This window comes from Pholis gunnellus (genome assembly GCF_910591455.1).
Source record: "Pholis gunnellus genome assembly, chromosome: 14".
Classification (NCBI taxonomy): domain Eukaryota; kingdom Metazoa; phylum Chordata; class Actinopteri; order Perciformes; family Pholidae; genus Pholis; species Pholis gunnellus.
The window spans coordinates 17,828,193-17,852,593 of NC_136541.1; the positions used below are offsets into that span (position 1 = coordinate 17,828,193).

The 24,401-nt window shown below is 43.5% G+C and overlaps 2 protein-coding genes across 2 annotated transcripts; both read right to left on the reverse strand.

Annotated features, from left to right (window-relative positions):
* Window positions 1-1,161: 1,161 nt before the first annotated feature.
* On the reverse strand, window positions 1,162-7,238 carry LOC306705877 (Golgi reassembly-stacking protein 2-like). The gene is made up of 10 exons (XM_079172750.1): window positions 7,085-7,238; window positions 6,220-6,300; window positions 5,902-6,105; window positions 5,724-5,810; window positions 5,467-5,597; window positions 4,389-4,521; window positions 4,038-4,161; window positions 3,828-3,935; window positions 3,148-3,273; window positions 1,162-2,597 (listed from the first exon to the last, which is right to left on the reverse strand). Exons 1-10 carry the CDS (start codon window positions 7,145-7,147, stop codon window positions 2,323-2,325), a joined length of 1,332 nt encoding a protein of 443 aa, XP_079028876.1. The 5' UTR covers window positions 7,148-7,238; the 3' UTR covers window positions 1,162-2,322.
* A 4,143-nt stretch (window positions 7,239-11,381) lies between these two features.
* Window positions 11,382-24,055, reverse strand: LOC306706561 (glutamate decarboxylase 1-like; the record flags this gene model as incomplete). The annotated part of the gene is made up of 16 exons (XM_079173684.1): window positions 11,382-11,555; window positions 11,806-11,895; window positions 12,228-12,335; window positions 12,450-12,599; window positions 12,848-12,926; window positions 13,029-13,093; window positions 13,201-13,317; window positions 13,428-13,482; window positions 13,634-13,713; window positions 14,017-14,132; window positions 14,276-14,388; window positions 17,805-17,895; window positions 19,161-19,403; window positions 20,171-20,308; window positions 21,873-21,929; window positions 23,980-24,055. The coding sequence occupies 16 exons, from the start codon at window positions 24,053-24,055 to the stop codon at window positions 11,382-11,384; spliced, it is 1,752 nt and encodes a 583-aa protein (XP_079029810.1).
* Window positions 24,056-24,401: the final 346 nt, after the last annotated feature.

The window sequence follows — 24,401 nt, forward strand, 5'->3', positions numbered from 1 at the left end:
CACATTTAATGCATTTATCACAAGGCAATTTGGAAAATAAACTCTATATTGATTTAAATGGATTACATGAAAATTGTTTTATTCCCACTGTGGATAAATATTATACAGTGCTCCAGGAATGACTCTTAAAACCCGGAAATAAGTTAACATGTTTGCACTTCCGGTTACCTCGCCTCGAATTCAACGGGTTTTTTGGTTCAATGCCTGAAGTAAAGTCAGTGGTAAACGTAAGTTTAAGGTATTTTTACGTTTAGTTCTACACTATGAAAAACAACCGAACATACTCCTGTACGTGTCTTAAAAAAAGTAAGTTGCTAACAAGTAGCTACATGCGACTACATAACGTCATCACGCCGTCCCTGCCTCGTAGTGTATACTCGGGCTCATGCGACCGACGTGTAGTTCGTTTGTAGCCTAGCGTTAGCTTTTGACTTCTGTCGATTGCATTCACGCTTCAAAAATAGAAAAAGTGGAGTTAATTTGTTTAGATTGTTTTGCTGAACAAAACGTGAAAGCATCATAAACGCTTATTTTCTGCAATATTTTAAATGGCAAAATCCAGTTAGCTTTTTGTCGAGGAAACATGGATACTGTGACGCTAACTTCCGGAGTTGGACTACAACAATACATCATTTATATTATTGCAGAAAATAAGCTCACGAAGTATCTCAGTATGGAGTCTTATATATAAACAAAGGTATGGGAGTGGGAATGGTGCAACTTTGATATTTGTCTTAAATTATTCCTATCTTGTACATTTTAACAAATTACACAGAATGAATGGATAGTATGGAAATGAGAATAACTTTAAAAGATTAAAAAAAATGATATGTGGATACAATTTCGAAAAGTGATAACTGCTATGGCGGAGCTTGGAGTGTAGTTTAAACATTGTACATTTTGAAATCTGAAAGGGTTTCATGGAGTTCCAATTTTATTTTTGATATACCTCCAAAAGTATAAAAGCAATACAAGCAGTTTAATTTTACGTACTGTTACATATGAACATGAAATGCATTTTACTTCTCGCTTTACACATTTTGCTTTACTGCACCACCTTTATTGTTTTTGTTTCAGGTCTGTAAATCTTCTTTCTTCTCGGTTTGCTATTATTTGAGACTGTAGAAGCAACAAACGGTATAAAGACACAGAGGCATGATGTAAAATTAATTTGGCTTTATTGCTTGCACTGTAGATGTTCTCAGAAAGTTGCTTAACAGTGACCCCTCGTGGTTGTACTGCGCCACTGCAGCTCTGCCTATCGATTCGCTTCAGCCATGCCCAGGGGAGACGTACTATGTAATTATGAATACCCCTGCACCCATGTTTCACCCAACAGCGAGCACATATACTCTCCTCAGAAGCTCCTGTAACTGTAACCCTCCGTCCCCTCTGGCATGGCCTTCAGGCTGTTACCATCCCCATGTGGTAGAGACGGATACTGTAGAGTTCTGTATACATGGAGACGTACGAAAGGGACAAACTAATCATTTTCAAAACACAAAAGGTGGTGCAAAATAATGCAGATTCATTCATTGTAGACGTGTAGACAGTCATAAAGCACTTTCAACAAAAATGTATACATGTCAATTAAATGTTTCTATTGGTCAGGGGTTCTATTAACTAATAATAAAAGGTTACATGTTAGGGCTGGACGATAAGACCAAAAATCTGCAAACATGATGAATTCATATTTTACTTGAACGTTTATCTAGGTTTTAATACAGCAGTGCACGATGTTTCTCTTCTCCCGTAGACCCACTTCTGAGATCTTTGTCCTGATTTATACCAGTAAGACCAGTTCAATTACCTCCAGTTAGGTTGTTGTAGCTCGTCTCAGTTTATTTATAAGGGATTCATGATGTAGATAGCGATTTCAAGTTGATTTATCCTCCCGCCCCATTAACATAAACTGTTCATCTATATATATATACTGTATTTAGAAAGTGTGAAACAGAGGCGCTTGCCAGATTTGAAAGGGGGAAATCCTTGTTGTAGCTGCAGAAGTGTGAAGAGTAGACCCCGTCCTCCTCATGCAGTGGCTTGGACTAGCTCCATGACAATCTGGTAATAAAGACATGTTGGTAAGACCAGTCTACAGCCGTCCTCCATTCTTCATATCCATTCATCCATCATCGCTTCATCACCCATACCTGGAACATGCTGACCTGTGTCTGAACCGGTGCAGCTGTCTGCCTGTCCCTCTTAGCCAAATAAATAGAAAAACACAGAGAAAGACAGACGGGGGGAGGGGGGGGGGGGGAGAGGGAGTAACCGGGTATGTGTTTTGGTTTGATGGCAAGTGAAACCCTCTTGGACATATTACGACGTTAACGTTGTTTCCGTTGGGGCCGGTGATTCCGTGGCGTTCGTGGAGGCCGCTTCCGCTGGGACTGTGGGGCTCACACCGGCGGGCTCGGCGGCAGGCGCTGCTGTGACTGTGACCGAGGCTGTGGGAGCGCTGGTCGTGACGGGCAGGAGGGGGAGCACTCCCCGAGGGAGGAGAGGCGGCAGCTGGGAGGGCAGCATGGTGGGTAGAAGAGGCAAGGGGGACAGACCCGGGAAGTTGAGGGGTGGGAGAGCGGCCAGAGAGGCTACTGCAGAAACAGAATGAAAGAGTGGATTAAGGGAATTGTTGCATCAAAACCAAGCATCACAATAAAAACAGGCCTAACCAGACTATATATTAAACTTGACCGCTAGGTTTCTAAATCAGCCAGTAATGATGTAAAATGGACTCTATGGTAGCTATATACAAATTAGCATAACATTCCTGAGACACTAAAAACTCGGAGACGCTGATGGATCCTCAAACACACACACACACTTTAATCAGTTTTGCGTTCATTGATGTGAAACTGTCATATACTAAAATATATAGTCAGAGTGCAGAATGTATTACTTTATTCATACTAAGTACTCATACTAAGTATAAAAATATATGCTCTTAATCCCAGTGCATGTACTCATACTATGAAGTGTAAACCTTATACTGAGGTTGACGTACTAGTGGATTACCCAACTACTTTAGAGGCAGACGTATCCAGTTGAAGGACAATGCCGTCATATTCAAATTACAAAAGCTTCACAAACAGCCAGAGAAAATCTTTCACAATAATTGATGCTTTTTTTTTTTTTAATGTATACCTGTAGTTCCTACTGATGTTAAGTTGCTGGTGCCTGCTAGTGACATGGCGCTGAGGTCTGCCAGTGGCAGGTTGAGGTTGGGCAAGTTGGGGAGCGGAGGTAAGCCAGCTGGGAGGGGCATCAGACCTACACACACACACACACACACACACACAATAATCATTAATTCATTCTTAAAAGTGCCCGTTACATTACGCTCATGCTACTTCACTGCTTGAGAAGAGTGGACCTCGTTTTAAAAAGGAGTGACACACAAGACTTGGACGGCCTTTTATGTGAGGCAACAAGACACAACGAGGAAGAGCTAGGAAGTCAGGAAGCTGACAGTTTATGTGGCAACAAAACCAATAACCAGAATATAAACAGAACAAGGTTGATAGTAGTTTGATAGGAACTCAGACACTGGCTATGTGTAGGGAACTGAAGCTGCTTGAAGTGCGTAAAATGAACATAAATACAGTTCACTGATAGTCACAGCTTGTCCTTAAGAAAACAAGTGGTGTGTGTGTACTGTGTACACAAAGTAAGACTTGGTATTACCTAACGCGGTTCAGGCAGACCTGTCTCTTTTATTCTGAAAGGGTGTTTACACACCCATGTACTCTCTGCCACCCACTGGCTTTTCTAAATGTTTGCTGTTGTCATTGTGCTTTGAATGAGTACGTTGAGAAATCCCTCACCTGGTAGCGTGGAGGCGGGGTTGAAGCCGGTGGTGTTAGGATTCAGTGGAGTGAGTGGGCTGAGGGCGTGGCTGGTGGAGGAGGGGAGCAGGGGGACAGTGGGCAAACCTGGAGGGGGAGTAAACACACAATGATTGCTCACGAATATCATACAACGAGCTTAATGTCTCGGAGTAATTGGATGAGTGTGAAAGAAAAAAACAGGAATACCGGTCTGCAGCTCCCTGGGCATGGTGGGCGGGGCTGTGCTGATTGACAGGCTTGACAGTGAATCTTCAAGGCCAGTGGGGACGGCAGGCGCAGTAGGTGGAGGGGTCACTGCTGAAAGTTGGACCTGAAGGGAGTTGAAGAGAAAAGATGGAGGTGGTAGAGAAACGGATGCTGCTGTCAAACAGATACGGACACATTCATCACAACGGCAAATGAACTGTCTGCTTTGCTGTATACATAATGAGGCAGCTTGCATTTATAGACTGTGGACATGCACAAACACAAAAACACACACACACTCTCTTTCTCGTCTTTCGACCTGGAATACGTTTGTATGGCGTGTGTGCTGACCTCAGTGAATCCATCCTTCAGCGGACTCATGGGCTCACTGGGAGAGTTTCCAGGGAAGCTGAGCTTCTTCCCCTCCTCAAAAGGCCTAGTAGGAATCCTGTGGAGGTATCCATAGCCAATCCCACATCCAAGACTGGAAAAGGGAGAAAGGGAGTTTAGAATACAAACTGACAAACCCAGAGATTTTCATCCAAACGTTTGAGGTTGGTCTGGTTTCAGCCCACTGAATAACTGCCCATATGCTACTGCTAGCATAGTTCACACCACATGGCTTTAGTCCTGATTGTCCACTCGCTAGTTTTTGGAGCTTCCCAACAAGAATATGCCAGATTAGAGGAAAGTTCAAAGAGGAGTAGAGAGGCTAGCTGACATCGAGTCGACTTACAGGAATAACAACTCTTGATTTTAAACCTTCAATAATAACCTTTATGAACACTTGGTGGGCAGCGGGAACAAGTTGTGAACACAATATTGACACATTAATACATTCCCTTCCTCATAAAAACATGCTAAGTCCATTTTTATTTTTGGTATTTTGAATCGATCATCGTTTGCATCTACGTTTACTTGCAGTTTTCTGCTTGACTGCCTTTGCTGGCGCGTTGCTGCGTATCTTGGCATGTTACTGCCACATTGATCAGTGGAACAGTGTGAAGCTATTGGCAGGAATGCGTGTCACGTCAACTTGCTTGTGCACTTGATAAACCAAACCCGGGCCCATTCATAAAAAAACACAGCTCCACAGCGCTATTAGAGGTCAAAACGTCCACAGGGAACCTTTAAAGATAATGTGGCAAAAAAGCTGCTTATTACACATCCAGCGGTAATAAAGCAACTATATCAATCATTTTGAGTTTGTGTCCACCAGACGAGTGCAAGTCACATATTCACTCTGCTTTTAGTTTGGTTTTTGGTCTCCACAAACGACCAATACTTGTTTTCACACAATCAATTATAGTCGCTTTCTCTCAGCTCATTTAGTCGACCCATCAGGAAAAACAATAAGGTAACCAGTGTCCGCTAGATGGGTACGTAACCCACTACTGACATCTTAAAACAAAACAAAAGTGTGCGTTACCTGCCCTCTCCTCCCCAGGCACCGTTAGGTGTGATGATCACTTCTCTGCAGTTATCGGTGTCCGTGTTGTACACATAGAGCTTCAGCCCTTTCCCCTCATGGCTTTCTATCAGAGAGAACAGGTCCTCTGACTGCAGATAAAGTCACAGAGAGGTGGACACAATCAGGAGACACGCGCAGTCTCTATCGTTATCATTATCAGGTTGATGAATGTGAAGAAGTGACAGTTGCAAGGACCTTCAGTGACGATAAACTACCTCATTCATAACAGTGTCGGCTCCAATGATGTAGTCGGTGTGCGGCCGCAGGCCAGCGAGGGCTGCTGGGGAATTAGGCTCTACTTCCTGTTACAGAGAGAGGGGGAGAATCAGTGTACAAGCAACCAGTGTACCACTTAAAACAAATCAATGCAGACCACAATATGGGGTTACCTACCAGCACATGCCAAACATTCTCATTGGCTCCCTCAAAGCTGCAAAAACGAATGGAGACACCGAGCAAGCCCTGGCCCCCCCACAGGTTGCTGGGGGTGACTGTAGACTCCCGCAGCTCCAGGGTCTTTGAGGAGTAAATCAGCATCTTAACTGGTTTCTCAACACTGGCTTTCAGCAAGTCTTTTAACGTGTCATTGTCCTTGTTCTGTAGAAAAGGGGGGGGGGGGGGGGGGGGAGAGCAGCGGAACAACAGTGAGTCATGCAGTCCCTTTTGACTTGTACTTGGTCCTGCTAGAGAACAGCTGCTGGCTTTCCTTACCAGTCTTGTGTTGTTGATGGAGACGATGAAATCAAAGAAAGGCTCCAGTCCTGCGCGGTGTCCTGGCGAGTTCTCCTGAACCTGCACAACAATGAGAGAAAACCTGAGCTGCTGCTGCTGCTGGACTGCACGCGGTCACTTCAAGCATTTAATTGACAGAGTATCCGAGATATTCTGCACAGCAGTAGATTGGACCTGATATGACCCGACACACAAGAGAGCTGGCTCTTCAGTGACTTCCAAATAAGCAACTTTTAGGAAACAAAACTAATTGGTTACGAATGATTTCAGACAAGTATCATTCAAATTGACCGAACAGCCAAACCGGTTATACTTGAGTTACACTGCAGGATGGCACCTCTACAGTCTATGGATGGGACCAGTGCCCCTATGGTCTACAACTGTATCGTTGCTGTTTCCCAGTTAGCCATCTAGCTACTAAAGTCATCGCTTAGCGTTACTGATAATTAAGAGACGTCAGTAGGAGTTAGCTTGCTACCAGAGCCGTCTTAGTCCGTATTTTGTTAAACAATGGAGAATAAGCTCTGTGCTCTGGGACACTAACAAAACCAGCTTGGCAGCTGTCATTCAGTCTAGCTACGTAGCTAGCTATGGCTAGCTGCAACAGTGGTGGTTAGCGTCTGTTAAGCATATAGCAGACATAAACAGGACAAACAAGGAGAATGCAACTCTGACACAACTCAACGCACACAACATTTTCCTGACACTGTGTTGTTGTTTTCCAGACGGAGGCCCCAGCAGCCATCCCCGGCCTCTCGTCAACACACTGAGCAGGGAATCCTCCGCCTCTGATCCGATGCTAAGCTACCAGCTAACAGCAGCCTATAGATGCTTAAAAACTCACCCGGAGGACGTGGTAGCCCTCGGAGCCTCCTCCCGGTATCTCCACACTCTGCGCACCTCCCATGGTTTCGCACTTTTAAGGCTTTTTAGGTTTTAATGGCAGCTTGTTACCCAGCAGAAGTGAGATACCTTAACAGTTCCACACACCGGGTACACGTCGCCAAATGGTTAGCGGGGTGATGCGCATGCGCTGTTACGTGGCAGGAAATAACGCCTTTTCGATATTTGCCAATCCATTTCTAAATTCATTCAATTTGCAAATTCCAATTTGCAAATTGAATGAATATATATCTAGATCAACCCTGCAGCTACTTTTTTTTATTGAGTTGCTCTGTAAAGGCTTTTCATGGCCCGGTCTATGGGGCAGAGGGCACCGCCTATCATTCTTTACCATGAAGAAATGTTGTGTCACTATATCAACATGCAGTGTTTGTATACACTGTTGCCTTACTACAGTAGTGTGCCTAGATTACCATCTGACCTTTTTGTATACATTTTGTCACAGTCTGTCTCTGTCCTTTTAGCTTACAGCCCTGCACTGGAGTTTTGAAAGCTCTTTTTTCAATAAGTCTACTAGCAGCTCATGGATGAGCACCAAATTCATTTTTGTTGGACTCTGAGTTCTGACATTGATTGTGTCTCTAATATGGTTTTAGGCGTCACACAGCTTTTAGGCCTTTTTTTTTTTTTTACTGTAGAAACGTTCTTATTCCGTTTGTGTACTTTTATCTTGTATATTGTTTGTTATCGTTGTTGTTTGCTGCTGCTGGCTGGCTGAGGGCTACCAAACGAAATTTCGTTGTATCACTACAATGACAATTAAAACCTCTTTATCCTTTTAATTCACTATTCGACTTCAATATAACACTGTCATCAAATCTGAATATTTTGGTATCTTAAATCGCTGAGACTAAGACAGAATCCATTGTGTTATAAGCACAAAGTTTTACTAAAAATGATGACCATATATCCCTCAAATCTCTTTGACTTCGTGTCCAGGAGATGACGTTGCTTCTTGTCTCGTGCAGAATAAACATGTTGGAAGTTAGTTTTTCATGAACTTTTTCCTTTAGTCTCCCACTTCGTTGTGAGAAACGTTTAAAGCTTTGCCTCTATTTCTACCAGAATAAAGTTTTTTTGTCTGTCTTTTTATGTCCTTTTAAAATACGCCTAGTTGATTTCATGAAACTTTACCCAGTGGCACTGACATATGTGCATTTGTAAAGTCCATAGGGGCTTCCTTCTGGTTGTGTTATAATGTTTATTAAAACGGTCTTATTTGAAGGTTTTGAATATCCCCGAACGTAGTATATTTAAAGCATGATTGTGCAGATAGAGAGTCACCACCAGATGGCGCGGCAGTACATCACATCCTCATTGCTGATCTCACTCTATGATCTCACTGTAGATCTTTCAGCCTCACTTCACAACCACCCTGCTCTTTGATATGTTAATGCCTTCCAAAGGTAACCCATGCCTTTGATTTTCTATGACATTTTGGTTTGGTGAGGCTGAATCAAATCACCCATAGGTGAATAAAAGCAAAAAGATAGGACAGATTGGGGGGAAATTAAGAGAAAAGTACGAGAGGAGCAAATGGCAGGAACGAAAAGAGTAATTTAATAGTCGTGAAGAGACGAAAGAGATGGAGAAGAAAGAATAAGGGAGAGAGAGAGCTGATGAGAGGAGGGTTCCACATTGGAGAACAGCCAATCCCACAATCAGCTGGGGGCCAAACAAAGCCTCCTCAAACATGATTAGGCAGAGGGGCAATAATGTGTGTGCATATGTTTGTATGTGTGTGTGTGTGTGTGTGTGTGTGTGTGTGTGTGTGTGTGTGTGTGTGTGTGTGTTTGTGTGTGAGTGTGTGACCACTGACAAAGGCTATATAGAGGCAGAGTGGGATACTTTAGTAAAGACAAAAAGGAAATGTCTGTCTTTTTTGAAGAGTGCAATTTGTGGAGCTGCAATGTGTGTGTCAAAGACAGAGCTTTGTGTGTGTGTGTGTGTGTGTGTATGTGTGTGTGTGTGTGTGTGTGTGTGTGTGTGTGTGTGTGTGTGTGTGTGTGTGTGTGTGTGTGTGTGTGTGTGACCACTGATAAAGGCTATATAGAGGCAGAGTGGGATACTTTAGGAAAGACAAAAAGGAAATGTCTGTCTTTTTTGAAGAGTGGAATTTGTGGAGCTGCAATGTGTGTGTCAAAGACAGAGCGTTGTGTGTGTGTGTGTGTGTGTGACCACTGATAAAGGCTATATCTAGTCAGAGTGCGATACTTTAGTAAAGACAAAAAGGAAATGTGTGTCTTTTTTGAAGAGTGCAATTTGTGAAGCTGCAATGTGTGTGTCAACGACAGAGCTTTGTGTGTGTGTGTGTGTGTGCGTGTAGGTGCGCGTGCGTGTGTGTGCGTGTGTGTGTTATAATAATTCACACTCACTTTTCGCTTCAATAGACTTTATTAAAGATCTTTTTCGAGATGGTATGATTCTGTTAAAGTGCCCCCTGGGAAACGTTCCCTTACTGCTGGCTTAATCAAATAACCAGATTGGTCACAAACAGGAGTCATTTGCCACATACAACACACAGATTACCTTAAATATGTCTTATGCAATTGTGCCATTCACATATGGTCCCTAGTTACCATAAATACTTTGTTAACGTAAGTCTTATATAATACTGCCATAGTACACATCCATTTACAATGGAAGAAAGAAAGGTGAACATTGTGCAAAGACACAAACAGGAACTCTTCATACAAGATATTCCATTGAGTTCCCATGACACTGAGAATACAGGTAATATGTATTACAATTAATATATACTATATTACAGTAAATGCATTAGGATTCAGACAGATACAACGATACTTTCTTCCCAGTCTCAAGAGGAGAGTACATTCTCACATCCTTGTGCTATTCTCTAAAATAAAAGACTGGCACAACTGCCAGAGGATTATATAGACTTCATTCTTAATCTCATCAGAAGGCCTGTCAGTCATCTCAAAACATTCGGTCAAAAAGACTCACAATCACAGAAAGAAACACACTATAGAAATTGCATCGCAGTCGAAGTTCAATAATACAGTAGTTAACCTTTTACAAACACCTATAATTTATAAGAAGTTCTATATGAAGGACAATGGATTGCTCTGTTCCCGATTTGCTTTCTTTGGCTCACAAAATCACTATAAATAAACTTTACTCTAGTTCCTGTGATTACATTTACAAGTGTATCACCATGTAATACACATAAAGATACATTTACAATAAAATACCTGAATCTGCAAACAGTGGAAATGCAATAAATATGAGTTCTTATATAATCAAATATTAATATTTAAACAATGCTATAAACACATATGGGTACCACATGATTGCATGAATACAGACAACGAGCCAGCGTTTTACAAGTTCAAAGTTGTCACAGACTTGGGATAGCTGTCGACATTTTAAATCTTAATCTTAAACTTCTACGAGGGAAAATATAGCAGACTGCATATCAGTTGCTGGAGGTTATCTAAAACCCCTCAGCTTAACACGCTTGGTACCATGGTGCGCACATTAGGTCATAATAAGCTTATTTTTTTTAACACAATGCTAGCTTAAAATACATTACAGGATACACTGAAATGTGCCACATGCACACCTGCACACACGCGCACACACACACACACACTGCTTCAGGGGTGCGGACACTGGTTTAGGTCGGTGCACTGAGATTAAATATATGCAAAGCTGAAAGCACCAATGATTCAACTTTGCGTAGCAAATGTACGATACAGCGGAATAGTTTTATGATAGTTTGTTATATTTTCATCTGTTTCAGTGTTTGACCACGCACACACACACACACACACACACACACACACACACACACACACACTCAGGCACACACACAGACGTTAAAAGACAAACTACATTGGACAACAAACTTGATTACACCCACCCACACACACACACACACACACACATTACTAGAATCCACATTAGAGCATGTTTGTTGTACCCGGAGCCTTCAGATACTTACTATTTATATATTTTGTCTAGAGGAGGAACTATGTGGGACGAGCGAGTAAGACACTCAAAGTCTTTCTCATTGCTAGCTTCTCATCGCTTGGAGAAACAGTCAGAGCGCTTCAGACAAAGAAAGACTGGATAGAAAGAACCTAAAACATGTCTGATCATTATTCTGTCTGCGGCGCTGTGAATGTTTCACCTCAGCGGCGTTTGCCTTGGAATTACAACGGCTAGAAGACTGCGGGTTCACCCTCTGGCCACCAAAGCAGTGACGGCCGGGAGGTCTACAGGTCTTGACCCAGCCTCTCAATCTCATCGATGAGGAAGTCGATGTCGGACTGGGTGGCCGCGAGGTTGGAGACGACCATGCGGAAGAAGTTGACATTTTTGCCCTGAGGCTGGTAGCCCACCATGGTGGTCCCTGACTCCATCATCATGGCCTTAATCTTTGGTGCCACCTGGTGGAGCAGACGAGTTAGAGATTAATTGCGCTCCTGATGGGAGTGTTCATGAAAACGCCATTCATTGGTTGTATGGATAAAAAAGGAGGGAAGCCATGAAAGGTGATAAAAGGAGATAATGTATGCTTTCACTTTATAGTTTGAATTATATACGATACATAGAAACAGCTAAAAGCTCATTTCCATCTGTCGTCCACTGCGCTTACCAGCGGTGATGAAATACAAGGAAAACAGTCGGGTGTCTTACCCTATGGAGCTTTTCTCGCCGCTCCTCACCGTCAGGCATGCCTCTCAGGCTGGGTGGGATGTACCAGAAGCAAACATTGGTGTGCTGGGGCTGCACACAGAAATAAACACTGTTCAAATATCCACACACACCTCTGGAACTTTATTTGTCATTTACACCACACAAAAAGAAAATGAAGGAGATCTATTGGAGGAAAGAGAGCCAGAGAAATACTGTGACGGAGAGAAGTTACAATTACAAAGCATTGGCACACCGTTAATTGCGGCTTGTTAAGCTAATGTGAGATTGTTTTTTTATTGGTTAACCCCCCTAAATGGTTTCGGTCATGCCAGTATAGCTTATTAACCTAAAAAGATATCAAATTTTATTTTCCTTTGTGATAGAAAATAACTTAGATAGAAATGAAAATTAGAGAAGCTCACCACTCCATCAAACACCATCTGATATCCCTCCCTGTTCTTGATCTTGTTGTACAGGTACTGAGACAGGTCCAAACACCTGTCAATGTGCTGCTCAAACCCTATGGTGCCCTGCAGGAGAAAAACAATCCGTCAGGCACTAATTACAACAAATAAAAATGAGTATAGAGCAACAGCATCTGTTACAATAACACCATGACCGTTCCTATATTGGCTTTTATTCACCTTGGCCTTCCACATGAGCCAGAACTTAAAGATGTCGACGTGTCGGCCACACTGGATCGCTTTGTCCCCTGTGTCGTAGTTGGTGTCGTACTGTTTGTCTGGTTGGAACAGGTAGCCAGCACACATGGAGTTACAGCCTGACAGGATTCCCTGCAGACACACATAAAGCACACACACACCGTTTACCTTTGGTTTCTTTTCCACGGCTCTTATGCCCATTGCACGTTAGCACTATGTAGAGCATTCGCAGACTGCAAGTATTACGAGAGGTTACATTAATATGAACATATAATGTATAACAATAATCCAGGTACAACACAAATGAAACCTTCAGAATCCTGTGTTTAGACGGCTTTAAAAATGTATAAAATAGTTTTCATTGTGTGTGTTTACTGTACCTTCTCTTTGACCAGGATTGCAGAGCACTGGAGAGGCACGCCCATCATCTTGTGCGGGTTCCATGTGACAGAGTTGGCCCTGAAAAGTTTAATTTACACGTCTTAATGCACTGCGGTTGTATCACAGAAAACGTTCTTCAAATCACAATGCAGAGCAACCCATGCGTCCCCATGCACTCACCTCTCAACTCCATTAAGCTTATGGCGATGCTTCCTGGACATCAGGAGTCCACCACCCCACGCCCCCTGAGGAGGAGACAGCTCTTTTAGAGGAGGGTACGCAGGCAAGGACGTATAATACTACTACCACTACCAATATACCACAAAAACTGCTCCAGTGTTCGACTACTCACATCAACATGGAGCCACAAGTTGTACTTCTCACAGATGTCAGCGATCTCGTTGATGGGGTCGAATGCTCCGTACACTGTCGAACCAGCTGTGGCATTCACAAACAACGGCACGTAGCCCTGCAGAACCAACACGCATGGCAATTAGAGAGTTGAAGAGCGAGGAGAAGTAAAGAGAGAAACAAACTAAGAGAGAGAGAGAGAGAGAGAAAAGCAACAATAACACTGACCTTCTGTTTGGCATCAAGGATCTTGGCCTCCAGGTCTGCAGGGATGACTCTCCCCCTGAAAGAGCATCGAGCACCATGTTATCGCCAACATGCCAGATACAAGAGTCACGGAACAGCGTCTGTCCCGTTTTCGTGACATTGTTCACGTGCAGCATTTTGCACATTTACTGTATTAATTGTGGCGTTAAAGGAAATGAATTCCCCACCTCTCGTCGGTGCTCAGCAGGATCACATTCTCAGAGCCGAAACCCAGAGCAGCTCCAGCCTTCTTTATGGAGTAGTGACTCTGTGGGGACACGGTCATCTGTCATTGAAGTGATCGTGTAAAATAACATAGTGGCGATTTTGTGCGGTAATTGCTACTTGAGCTTTGCTTTCTGTCACGTTGTCAGCTGTGCAATGCTTTGCAGACAAAAGCAGATGTGAGAAAAAGCAAATGGAATCCATAAAACTAGCCATTGCCTGGACTGAAATAGACCTACTGATTATTACCGGACTTTCTCAATGGCCTCAATCTACAGCCAATGAAGCGTAGCGTCTGCTTGATTAGCATACTGTGTGTGTGTGTGTGTGTGTGTGTGTCACGTACGTGTTCAGATGTGAAGAGGACAAGGCGAGGAGCAGCAGACATGCCCTTGGTCTTGACCTCGGGGTAATACTTGTACCGCGCGATCATCACACTGTACATGTTGGAAATAGCGCCCCCTATGGAGGAGAGACAGACGCATCAGCACCATGGACAGCAGCATGGTTACTCATATTATTGCAAGAAATTGAAATAGCATTCCGCTCATTAGACTTTTTCAACCCACAATGACACCCACCCAACCAGTTATTCATAGACCGACCTGGTGAAAAGAGTCCGTCCCCCTCTCCATTGGGCCAACCAATCATCTCTCTCATTTTCTTCAGAGTCAGCTGCTCCATCAACACAAACACTGGAGCGATCTCATAGGTGAACCTGTCAATCATATCACAAAGCGTGTGAATGTAGCGCGTCACTCCCACATTACTGTAACGGTGGAGGCGGTAACATCCAGCGTGAAGGATGAAAGAAGATTCTTATGCACACACTTGCAGATGAGATAAAATTGGACACGCCAAAACACACACACACACACTCATTGTTTTATTTTTCATTAGCCGTGCTATAATTCCATCCACGGAGCACAAACTGGAGCTCGTGCTGACTGGGCTAATTAAAAAGTGTCTGATAGGAGTCGGGCAGCAAACATTCATATTCAGAAGCTTTCTAAAATCACTCAGTGGTTTAATTAAAGCATACAAAGCTCTGATGGCTATCTGTCAATGCTGCCAATCTCAGCGGCGAGAGTCTGAATGGGGCTGATTTGATGGCTGAGAGGACGTGAATGTGTGTGTGTGTGTGTATGTGTGAAAGACCGGCAGGGAGAGTGTTTCAAAGAGATAACAGCCTCTGTTGACCCTGAAATTCAGAAATCGGGGGAAGACGCCATAATTGTAAATTTGATTCTTTCATTAAAAGAAAGAACAATATGTCCAAAAGTAATATTCACAACACAGGAAGACTTTTTAGAGTAGTGAGACACAGCGTTCAAAAATATGGTTGATGTGATTCTGAGCTCTCTGTCAGCTGACAAAAGACAAAATGGCTCTCGTAGCTCCACCGACAACAAAAGAGCGACGCTGCTAGAGACGCTTAAGTAGATTAAACGTGTCGCAGAAAGCCAACTCGGTGAGGCCTGAGCTTTTACTGTCTTTGCTAACCGACAGGCCATCTCATCGCCTCCCACACATACAAACACTTAGGACTGATCCCTGTTTACCCCGCTTTTAATGAGGCCAGTTACACAACACTCCTCCACCCTTATCAGCCACCTCCACCGCCACCATTACCATCCAGAGCAACAATCATATCTCCTTTCTACCTCGAATCCTCTCTGTCTCGTTCACAAGTATCCAAACAGGGACTGAAGCGATTTCGTAGCTTGGTTAGACAGCAGGAGGGATAAAGGCTGTGAGCGGTATGGAAACAATGCACCGAGGGGAAAATGTGACAACAAAGGGAAGAGGAGGGGATGATAAGGAAGCCGAGCAAGGAAAAGCACGCAGAACAAAACAGCAGAGAATTCGAGAGAAAAGAAAATAGAGTGAACGCTATGGTCGAGGATAGATGGAAATTGAATTAGAAACAGAAGGATGGAGAAACAGAGAAGAAAAAGGCATTTTTCTTGTGTAATTATTCCCCGTGAGGGCTCACCCGCGGTTTATTGGAACATTAGCTTCTGGTCAATACCCCAGATAAGATTGTGACCGCTGGGCTTCGACTATATGAACAGCGACAGCAATGCATAAAATCACAAAAGAAGTCTTATTTTGCCGCCTCTCACTGGGCTAATTTCAGAAATGTTCTTTGATATATTGGAATTAGGGTCCATATAAGGAACACACAATATAGCGAACATCCTGGACGGATCACTTTAATTTCTTCTTAAAATGTATCCAGAGCAGAAAGGGGACAAAAGCAGGACACCTTTTTAAAATTCTCCTTCTCTCGGTGAGTCATTTCACGCTGTAATGACAATAATGGTGATCATTATCGCAATCAGAGCCAATCATTGGTCTTTTCAGGGTGAAAATTACCCCTCAGTCACCTGCCCGTCTCCGGGGACAGCCCCTAAATGCCCTTATTATCGTCATCAAGGGCACTCAATGTGTATGAGCCTGCGTGTGTGTGTGTGTGCGTGTCTATGTGACTAACCCTCTGACCACCCCCCCCCCACCGCACTCTCCTCTCAGCCCCCTCAAAGGAGCACTGAGTCAGTCTGTAACCACGGGGACAATGCAGCCAGAACGAGAGCACTCCGCAGGGAGCTGGAGCAGCCAGTTTCCACCGTGTGACATGGTTTTCTGTGCAGCCGGAGAACATTGTGTGTCAGTGTGGGGCCCAGCTGGCCTATCTGCTAAGACCAGCTCACAATGAGCCTGCAGCAAATGGACTGGAAACCCTAGCTGCTGTATCTGGGACAGCCAGAGCTGGTGTGTGTGTGTGTGTGTGTGTGTGTGTGTGTGTGTCTGTGTGTCATTATGAAAGTGTGCGCCAGTGTGTGAATTCAATGGCCCTGTCTTCTTCCATCCAGGAGATGAGAATTTCTTTTTTTTTCCCTGAGAGCGGGTGGTTTTCTAAGCTAATGTTTTGAGAAATGGGATAAATTAAGTGTCTCAATTTCCTTTAGCGTTTGGTTTATTATCCTTGCGTTGATCTTATTTTAAACGTGAGTGTTGTATATTGTCCTCCGCCCACTGCTTATCTTGTGTGGTCTTTTTGCACTATGCGGGTCTGCTGCTGTCTCTTTGAGCAATATGTCAGTTATTACCATGAAACTCTGTCTCTACAACAATGTCACCGAGGAAAACTCCTGCAGATTTGTTGTACTTAGATATTTAAGTGGCTGGTTCTGCTTTGAACATCTGTTGTCTTGCCTTCTGCCTGCAGCATGTTTGCTGTTGTTTTTGTTGTCATACCCAGATTTTTTTCTCTCAAACGTTTGAGTAGACATGAATTTTAATATTTTTTGGAAATAATTTTTAACTGGATAACTGAGTTATTGAGAAAATAATTATCCGATTAGATGATAAAGAAAATCATCGATAATTGCAGCCCTACTTAAACATGCTGTACATTTCCTTCTTAGCCCCTAAAGTCAGACTTAATACTTCATATTCACTTTGTAGATTTTTTAAAGTGCATAGGGCCCTGACTCGTTATTTTCCTTATCTCCAATGAGGATATCAACTTAAAAGGATTCATTAATTCCTCCGCTGAGAATAAATTGTCAGAGCTGTTAATATTAGCCTCTGCAAAGATGTTGCTGTCTATGCGTGTAACTCTGTGAGGGCTTGTGTCTGTGTTCAATAGTGTGATGTTCTTTATCATCCAGTGGTCATAACACAGAGCTATAGCTTATTTACAGCATGTGTGTGTGTGTTGAGATTGTGTGACGTTGATGTGGTTCATGCCCTCTATTAGACTTGGCCACCATGTAACTGTGACCTGAGATCAATATGCAATCTAACCACCCCTGGGGCTGGGCTGCCTTCCATACAGTACAGCACAGTGGCTGCCTACCGCCTGTCAATACACAGTCTCAACAGGACAAACCAAACACTTTATATAACTGCCCTCAGAGGCCGTATTCGACTAACTGTGGTGGTAGCATGAGAGGACCAAAATAAGCACATCCACCGTGACTATATATATATGATAATGACTGGGGGCTATTTCCAGTGGCCTACAAACTGGAAACCTCAATTGTCCTGTCATGACATGTAGAGGTGTTCCCCCGAACAGACAGGCCAACAGCTGTGTCATGCAAAAGCAAAGAGAGCGTAACTCACATGTTGGTGTTAGCCGTGGAGGTGAGCCACTCCCCGGCCAGACCGATGATGTCCAGACCAGAAGACAACTGGTTGAAGAATCGCGGGTGACCTAAACATGAAAAACATAACTCTCTTAATGTCTTTCCTAATAACAGGGGATCACTGCCCCTAAGCCTCTCGTGCTTTCTATGCAAAAAAAAGAAAGCAGAAGGAAAGACAGCCACTGAAACATCTGCCTTGTCCTCAGTACGTTCGCTTTGTGAAGGCATATAATGACGACAATGTGCTGCAGGCTAAAGCTGACCGCCTACATCTGATTGTGAAAATACATAAAAAATGTAAACACTCCATAAAGAAACAGTTCTTCATTTCAATATTCCCAGTTGTTCGACCATGAAACCTCAGGGATCTGACATAGCACTTCTCAGTGTACATAATTACATTGGTAACAAGGCTATATGACAGCCATTTAGACTCTAAGGTGCTTGCACACACAGCCACCGTCAATAGGCCTGGAGCCTAAATGCAGTCATGGATGTAAGCACCTTGTGGAGGTGGTGCTGTGTGGCTCACGCCAAAAAAATACGTAATTCATATTAAGTTACTTCTGAACGAAAAATATAAAATGTGAATAGAATAAATCTAACATCAAAGACATGGCTGCTTAACAGCGAGAGGACGGACAGATCCGCCTCATATTTCAGCACTGCAGACAGCTCCTGCAGTGGGACTTCACAAGAGTGAGCACAAGAGAAAGAACCCACACCAAGTCTCCGAATGAAAAGTGGGGTTGAGTTGTGGGCACAGTAGCGCCGGCGTGATATATAAAACCCAAGGGACAGTTTGAGCATTGTCGTTTTTAACAGCTTGAAACAGCCCGTGTTAAGATCCCCTCAGGCGACACTCGCTTTAATAAGTCGAGGGGAAAGAAACGGAGGATGTCAACTGAATTAGCAGGGGGACAATAAATATGGCAGTCGTCGTAATGGGCAGTACACTATCTGGCAAACAGCTCCCTCTCTAATGGTTCGTGTTGAATTCGCCAATTCACATGAAAGTGATAAGATGGACACGGCTTTTTTTAATACCATCATAATATAGGAATATTAATGGGGATGCCATCCGAGAGGTAAATATCATAAAATGACTGTACAATTCGGATAGGTTATGCTATTACTATATCTTGGTCTGCAGGTAAAAATACTATTTTTGAACTGACAGCGAAGGTTAATTGCTTTTCATCTCCACACATTCAGTGTCCTTATGCTATTTAAAATAACGTTTGCCACCATATAAATTATGTATAACCCCCCTACATTTCCTCAGGTACACAGCTCTCTAGTACCGCTCAACCTTGAAGATGTCCTGGCCTACCTGTCCGGACGCCATATTTGAGCGTGTCCCTGCAGTCCACCAGGATCTGCTCCAGGGATTCGGGCTGGTCGGACAGCTCCAGGTTGAAGCCCTCCATGCCCTCCAGGAGCTGGTGAGGGTGGTGGAAGTCCAGCACCTTGGTGGAGCGGTCAAAGGTCTTCTTGACATAGGTGGTGAGGATGTCGACCATCTCCAACAAAAACTGTATGGTGGGCTCCTCTCCATTTTTGGCTGGCAGCAGGTCTAAGAGGTGAGGAGTGGAAATGTAACTCTCGCCTTATTTGGCTTTCACTGGAGCCCACGTTTTATAGAGCCAGGCTCTGGGCATGTTAACCATCACTATTTAATTGAGTAGCCTTTAGAAAGCGTTGGGCACATAGCCATTCTTTTAAGTACAAATTTGATTTAGCATTTTTTTGGCAATTTTTCTGTTGGTGACTTATGTCTAATAATAATTTTCTTTGGCCCAATAAGGTATTTATTATAATAGGCTAACAGTGAGGCCTATAGTCAAATCATCAGTAGGCCTATAAAGTCATACATGCTTTAAGCTGAGAAATGCATCGATTCTTACGGGGTAGAGTCTTGCTGAGACAACTTATAAAAAAACAACAACATTAGAATAATAGAAGAATATTTGTCCTCTGTCTCACCGTTTTAATTTTCAATCTCTTGACACTATCCAACCCTCCGCTTCTGGTTGTTTTTCTAGATATTATGAAGATGACTCTAACTTTAGTCGTCCAGGAAGTTGGCTTTCATTGGGTGTAAGAAGGCTAATAATGTAGCAAAAATATAACAACAGCAAACGTAAGAAAACCAAAGCCCTATGATCTGACGCTTCTCTGCCAGGCCTTATCTCGAAGTCACCAACAGTCACTTTAATTCGAAGTAATGAGCCGACGACTATTGTGACCACGGAACGTGCAGCTCTAATAAAGAATGTAAATGGTTCGAGAAATGAGCGATAGCTTTTTTTATTTCAACGCGTAGTGCAGCGTAGCTCTCACCTCTCGCGAACAGGTTGGAGAAGTCGGTCTCGGTGAGGCGGAAGCGCGCGTCCCTGTCACTGTTGTCACACGAGAGCAGGTTCTTCTGGCCCGCGAGCCTCCCTTTCTCATCCAGGCTGTTGTTCTTCTGCAGGAACCCTAGGGTGTTACACGGCGGAGGGCAGGAGTTATCACCAAACACTTCCATCCCAACACACAAGGAAAAATACGAAATATGGGACCAAAACAGATACAAATTAAAAAGAAGAAAAAAAATCAAGAAAGACGAATAATGAATGTCCAAATATTCAGCGTTATTAAGTGTATAAATATGTATATTTGTGTTATTAATCAGCTCCTAATGCCCGGAATCTTTCATGAGAAAAGCTTTTCTGGTGGAGGCCAAACCCATCCAGGCCATATATGTACACAGGGACGAGGTACATGGTGGGGTGGGTGCCACCCACCACCCTGTGACATCACAACCACACCCCGGTGAGGAAGTACCCAGAAGCACCCAGTCCACAGACTGATCGGCTCAGTGGACATGCCCGCGGCGATGACCCATACAGCCAATAAATGCGCACCCTTAAGAGGGGCTATTAAGAGGGGATAATGACGGATGCACAGACCGGATAGCAAGCCCTATATGTTTTGAACTCTATGATTGATCATTATGTAGGCTCGTTATAGCTGCAGGATAATGAGGTCACGTTTGGGCCAGTCGTGCGTAAAATACGTGAAGTCACACACCCTTGTTATGTGTAGCGTAAAATATTGTCTCTTATATTTTTCAATGGAAACTCCATAATGCCTTGTTCATTAAATCGTATATGACGTATTCGAAATCAATATTTCAGACCCTCTAACTACCATAGCCTGCGTATAGAAATATTCCCATTCAATATATATTCCAGTCCAATAAAAAATGTAATTTAGACCAATCAGAATCTATTGGTGATTTTCTCATTCTCGGAAATGGCGATATCAAGCGTATTCGATTCTTTGGTCTTAATTGATTACTGCCGTAACAAACGGGCCAACATAGCATGTTTGAATGGATCATATATTCATTTCCCGTTTGCAGAGCTGCACGAATAACATATTCATACATTTGTATTTTTTGAGTCACCGAAATAAACAAATTCCTTCAAAGGATGGCTGCAAAATCACGTCCGCGAATACAGGCCATCAGTGAGATTAACGGCTTAAAAGAAAAACAAATGTATTCTTATCTGAATGGGAAATGAAAATACTGGTGTGTGTCTATACAGGTTATTCTGGGCTTTATATCTCCAGGCCTGTCTCGATGATTTTTCTCTTGGCGGTGAAATGGAAAAGACGTGGGGGGTTCGGGGGGGGGTGATCCGGGGCTCTCATCATCAGACCTACAGGCTAATGTCCACTGACCTTTGGAAGATGGAAACACACTGTGACAGTCGTGGATGGTCCTGCTCTATAACCGCCTTTATAATGGCCTATTTCAGGCCTCCAAACGGGTTTATTCATTTACAACAACAAAAAGAACACCCTGTGATGACATTTGAAAGGGAATCGGGGCAAAATACACATCACGTTCAGAATATTACGGAGACATATTATCATACATTCTCCATATGCCAAATAATCTGGCTCTTCCAAAAATGCATTATTCTAAGATGTCAGAATGTGACTGAGATGATAGGAGTTGATTTTGCGTGCCCAAAAACAAAAAAAAACTTACCACAAATCTTCATCCCCAGTTTCCGTGTGCATCCGTGCACCCACGCATATTCGTTGGCTAAAACAGAATGAACGTTTGAGTTTCTGGTGTGCAGGCCGCGGAGACAACGTGGATGGGCGGATGATGCAGCTGGTGGAGCACAGTGGGCACAGTGGAAGCGTGATGCGGACGGCTCTTGGCCGGGTGTGATGTGATGTGACTCTGAACTCTCAGGCTGTTTTGGTATTTTTCATTTAAGCATTTAACTAGTTTGGCTCAACTAGTTTGGCTCAAGGTGGTCTTTGTTGGACCGAGACTTTGTCCACTATTGTTTTTATTTATTTTTTTATTTACACTGATCGTAAGGGGATGGGCCTTATAACATTTCCGATTTGTGTTCAATCAATGGACACCGACAGTGGCCGGCTCACACACCCAGCCAAGGGGCGGGGTGGAATTAACGCCCGTGAAATGAGCTCACGGAGGAGGGCAGGAATTAATTGAGTGAAACACAGTATGTGACTGGAGCGAGCTGGAAATGACTGTGGCCGGAAAGTCTATAGCCGGCGTATTGCACAAACTTCTAAGCCGGCCATGGTGCGTCACATGCATCCACACTCACGGCTACACACAAACCCGAACGTGGACATGCGTGAGCAGAGATGGAGCAGAAGCCGGAGGCAATACAAAAATGCAGAGCGCGAGGCTGCGAGTACACCTGATGGAAAACTTTCAAAACAACAACAAGTATTTAAATTCACTGAAGCAATTGAGAGAGAACGGCTCGAGGTGCCGAGGCCAAGGCATACACACACACACAGGCAGCCGGGCGTGCGCGCGCGCACACACGCGAGCACAGACACTACAAGCCGCCAGGCGTGAGATGAAGCGTGGAAGAGAGATAATGGCAACATCCAGCAGCAGTATACGAGCAGAATCAGACAAAACAAACATCTTCATTTTAATAGGCCTTTCTCGAGACAAATTCACATTCGAAATAGGTCTGAGGTTTTCAGACATGTTTATCGACACCCAAGGGCCACACATAAATGATTCATAAAATAAATGGTTCGATAAAGAGAGAAAATATGAAATTGAATTGAACACCGGTGCCGAGGAACTGTAGCTTATTTCCTTTTACATTTGGCCGAAGACAAAAACATGAAATTATTTCCCCGCGTTGCGCTGCAGATGGCTACTCGAGTGCACTAATATGGAGACCATTTTGTGCATGCAACAACGGCTTTAAAACGACTAATTAACCCGTGGGTTAATGTATCACCTACATCAATATGTTCAGCCACTTTTTGAAAATGAACAGCAAAATATGTCTCAAAGAGCAACTAATATATACAGCCTACAGCCTCGAGGGTCTAAAACATCCTGGCTGGGAAACGAGATAAGATAAATCATGACAGAAATAAATTATCATTATTCTACATTTATATATTTATATATATATATATATGCATATATATATATGCATATATATTTTATTTTTTTACTTGCAAAATGCTTCGAAAACATTTTAAATAGCACGAATAAAACCCAGACAACGAAGGCGCGTTACTGCAAGAAAAAAAGGGGGAAATGTTGAAAACAGGAATATGTTCGATCGGAAAATGCTTTTTTATTCCAAAATGTCATCAGTAAAATGCTCTTGGATCATTATAAATATCAATGCTTTAATGGCGCATTATTTCTGCGCCAGGTCCACTGCTCGGTGCGCACCGCTGATCCGCCAGACAGCGACAGGCAGCTGTGATGGCTCTGTTTTTAACCGGAATGATTAACGACAGAGCCCGCACAGCAAATGGCCCGGGCGAGACCCGTTTTTATCAGACAGAGAAGGAGGGGAGAGAGAGAGAGCGGGACGGGGAAGTAGAGAGGTGCGTGTGTGTGTATGTGGAGGGGGGAAGTACTGGGTTTAAGCCTTCGTGTTGGCAATAGATCGCACAGCATAAGTGTCTTTGAGCAAGGCACCGTATCCCTGTCAGCTCCAGTGGGCTGTTTCTGTAAGCGCAGTCTTTACGCGCCGGAGACGAACAGCCTCAAGGAGAATTTACCCTCGGGGATCGATGCGGGATCACAGAGCGTTATGAACAGAGAGAGGAGTGTGAGGACGTACTTGTGGATGGAGGTCTTAAATTGGCGGAGTTGGGGTCCTGGTCCTCGCTAGAGGCTCTCGGTTCAGACGTGGCCATCAGTTCTCTGTTATCTGATCTCCAGCTGGGAAATAATTCAACTGCAAACAAAACGGTCCAGGGTTAGGAGACAGCCAGGTCAGTTTACACAAATCATACCTAATATATATTAACTGCAGTCCCTTTGATTGATAGAACAGGATTTTATCCGAAAATGAGGCAATCCACTGTGCGTAACCAGGAACGATTTATTCCCGAAGGAGAGCTGATTGGGCTACGAACCAAGCCGCGCAAGCCGCGCAATTTGGAGAGAATTGCACATTGACGCACAAGCATTACGCGCACCAGGATAAACAGTCTTAGTGATAACATAATGGCTATGGGTACATTCGTTTCGTAGATATTG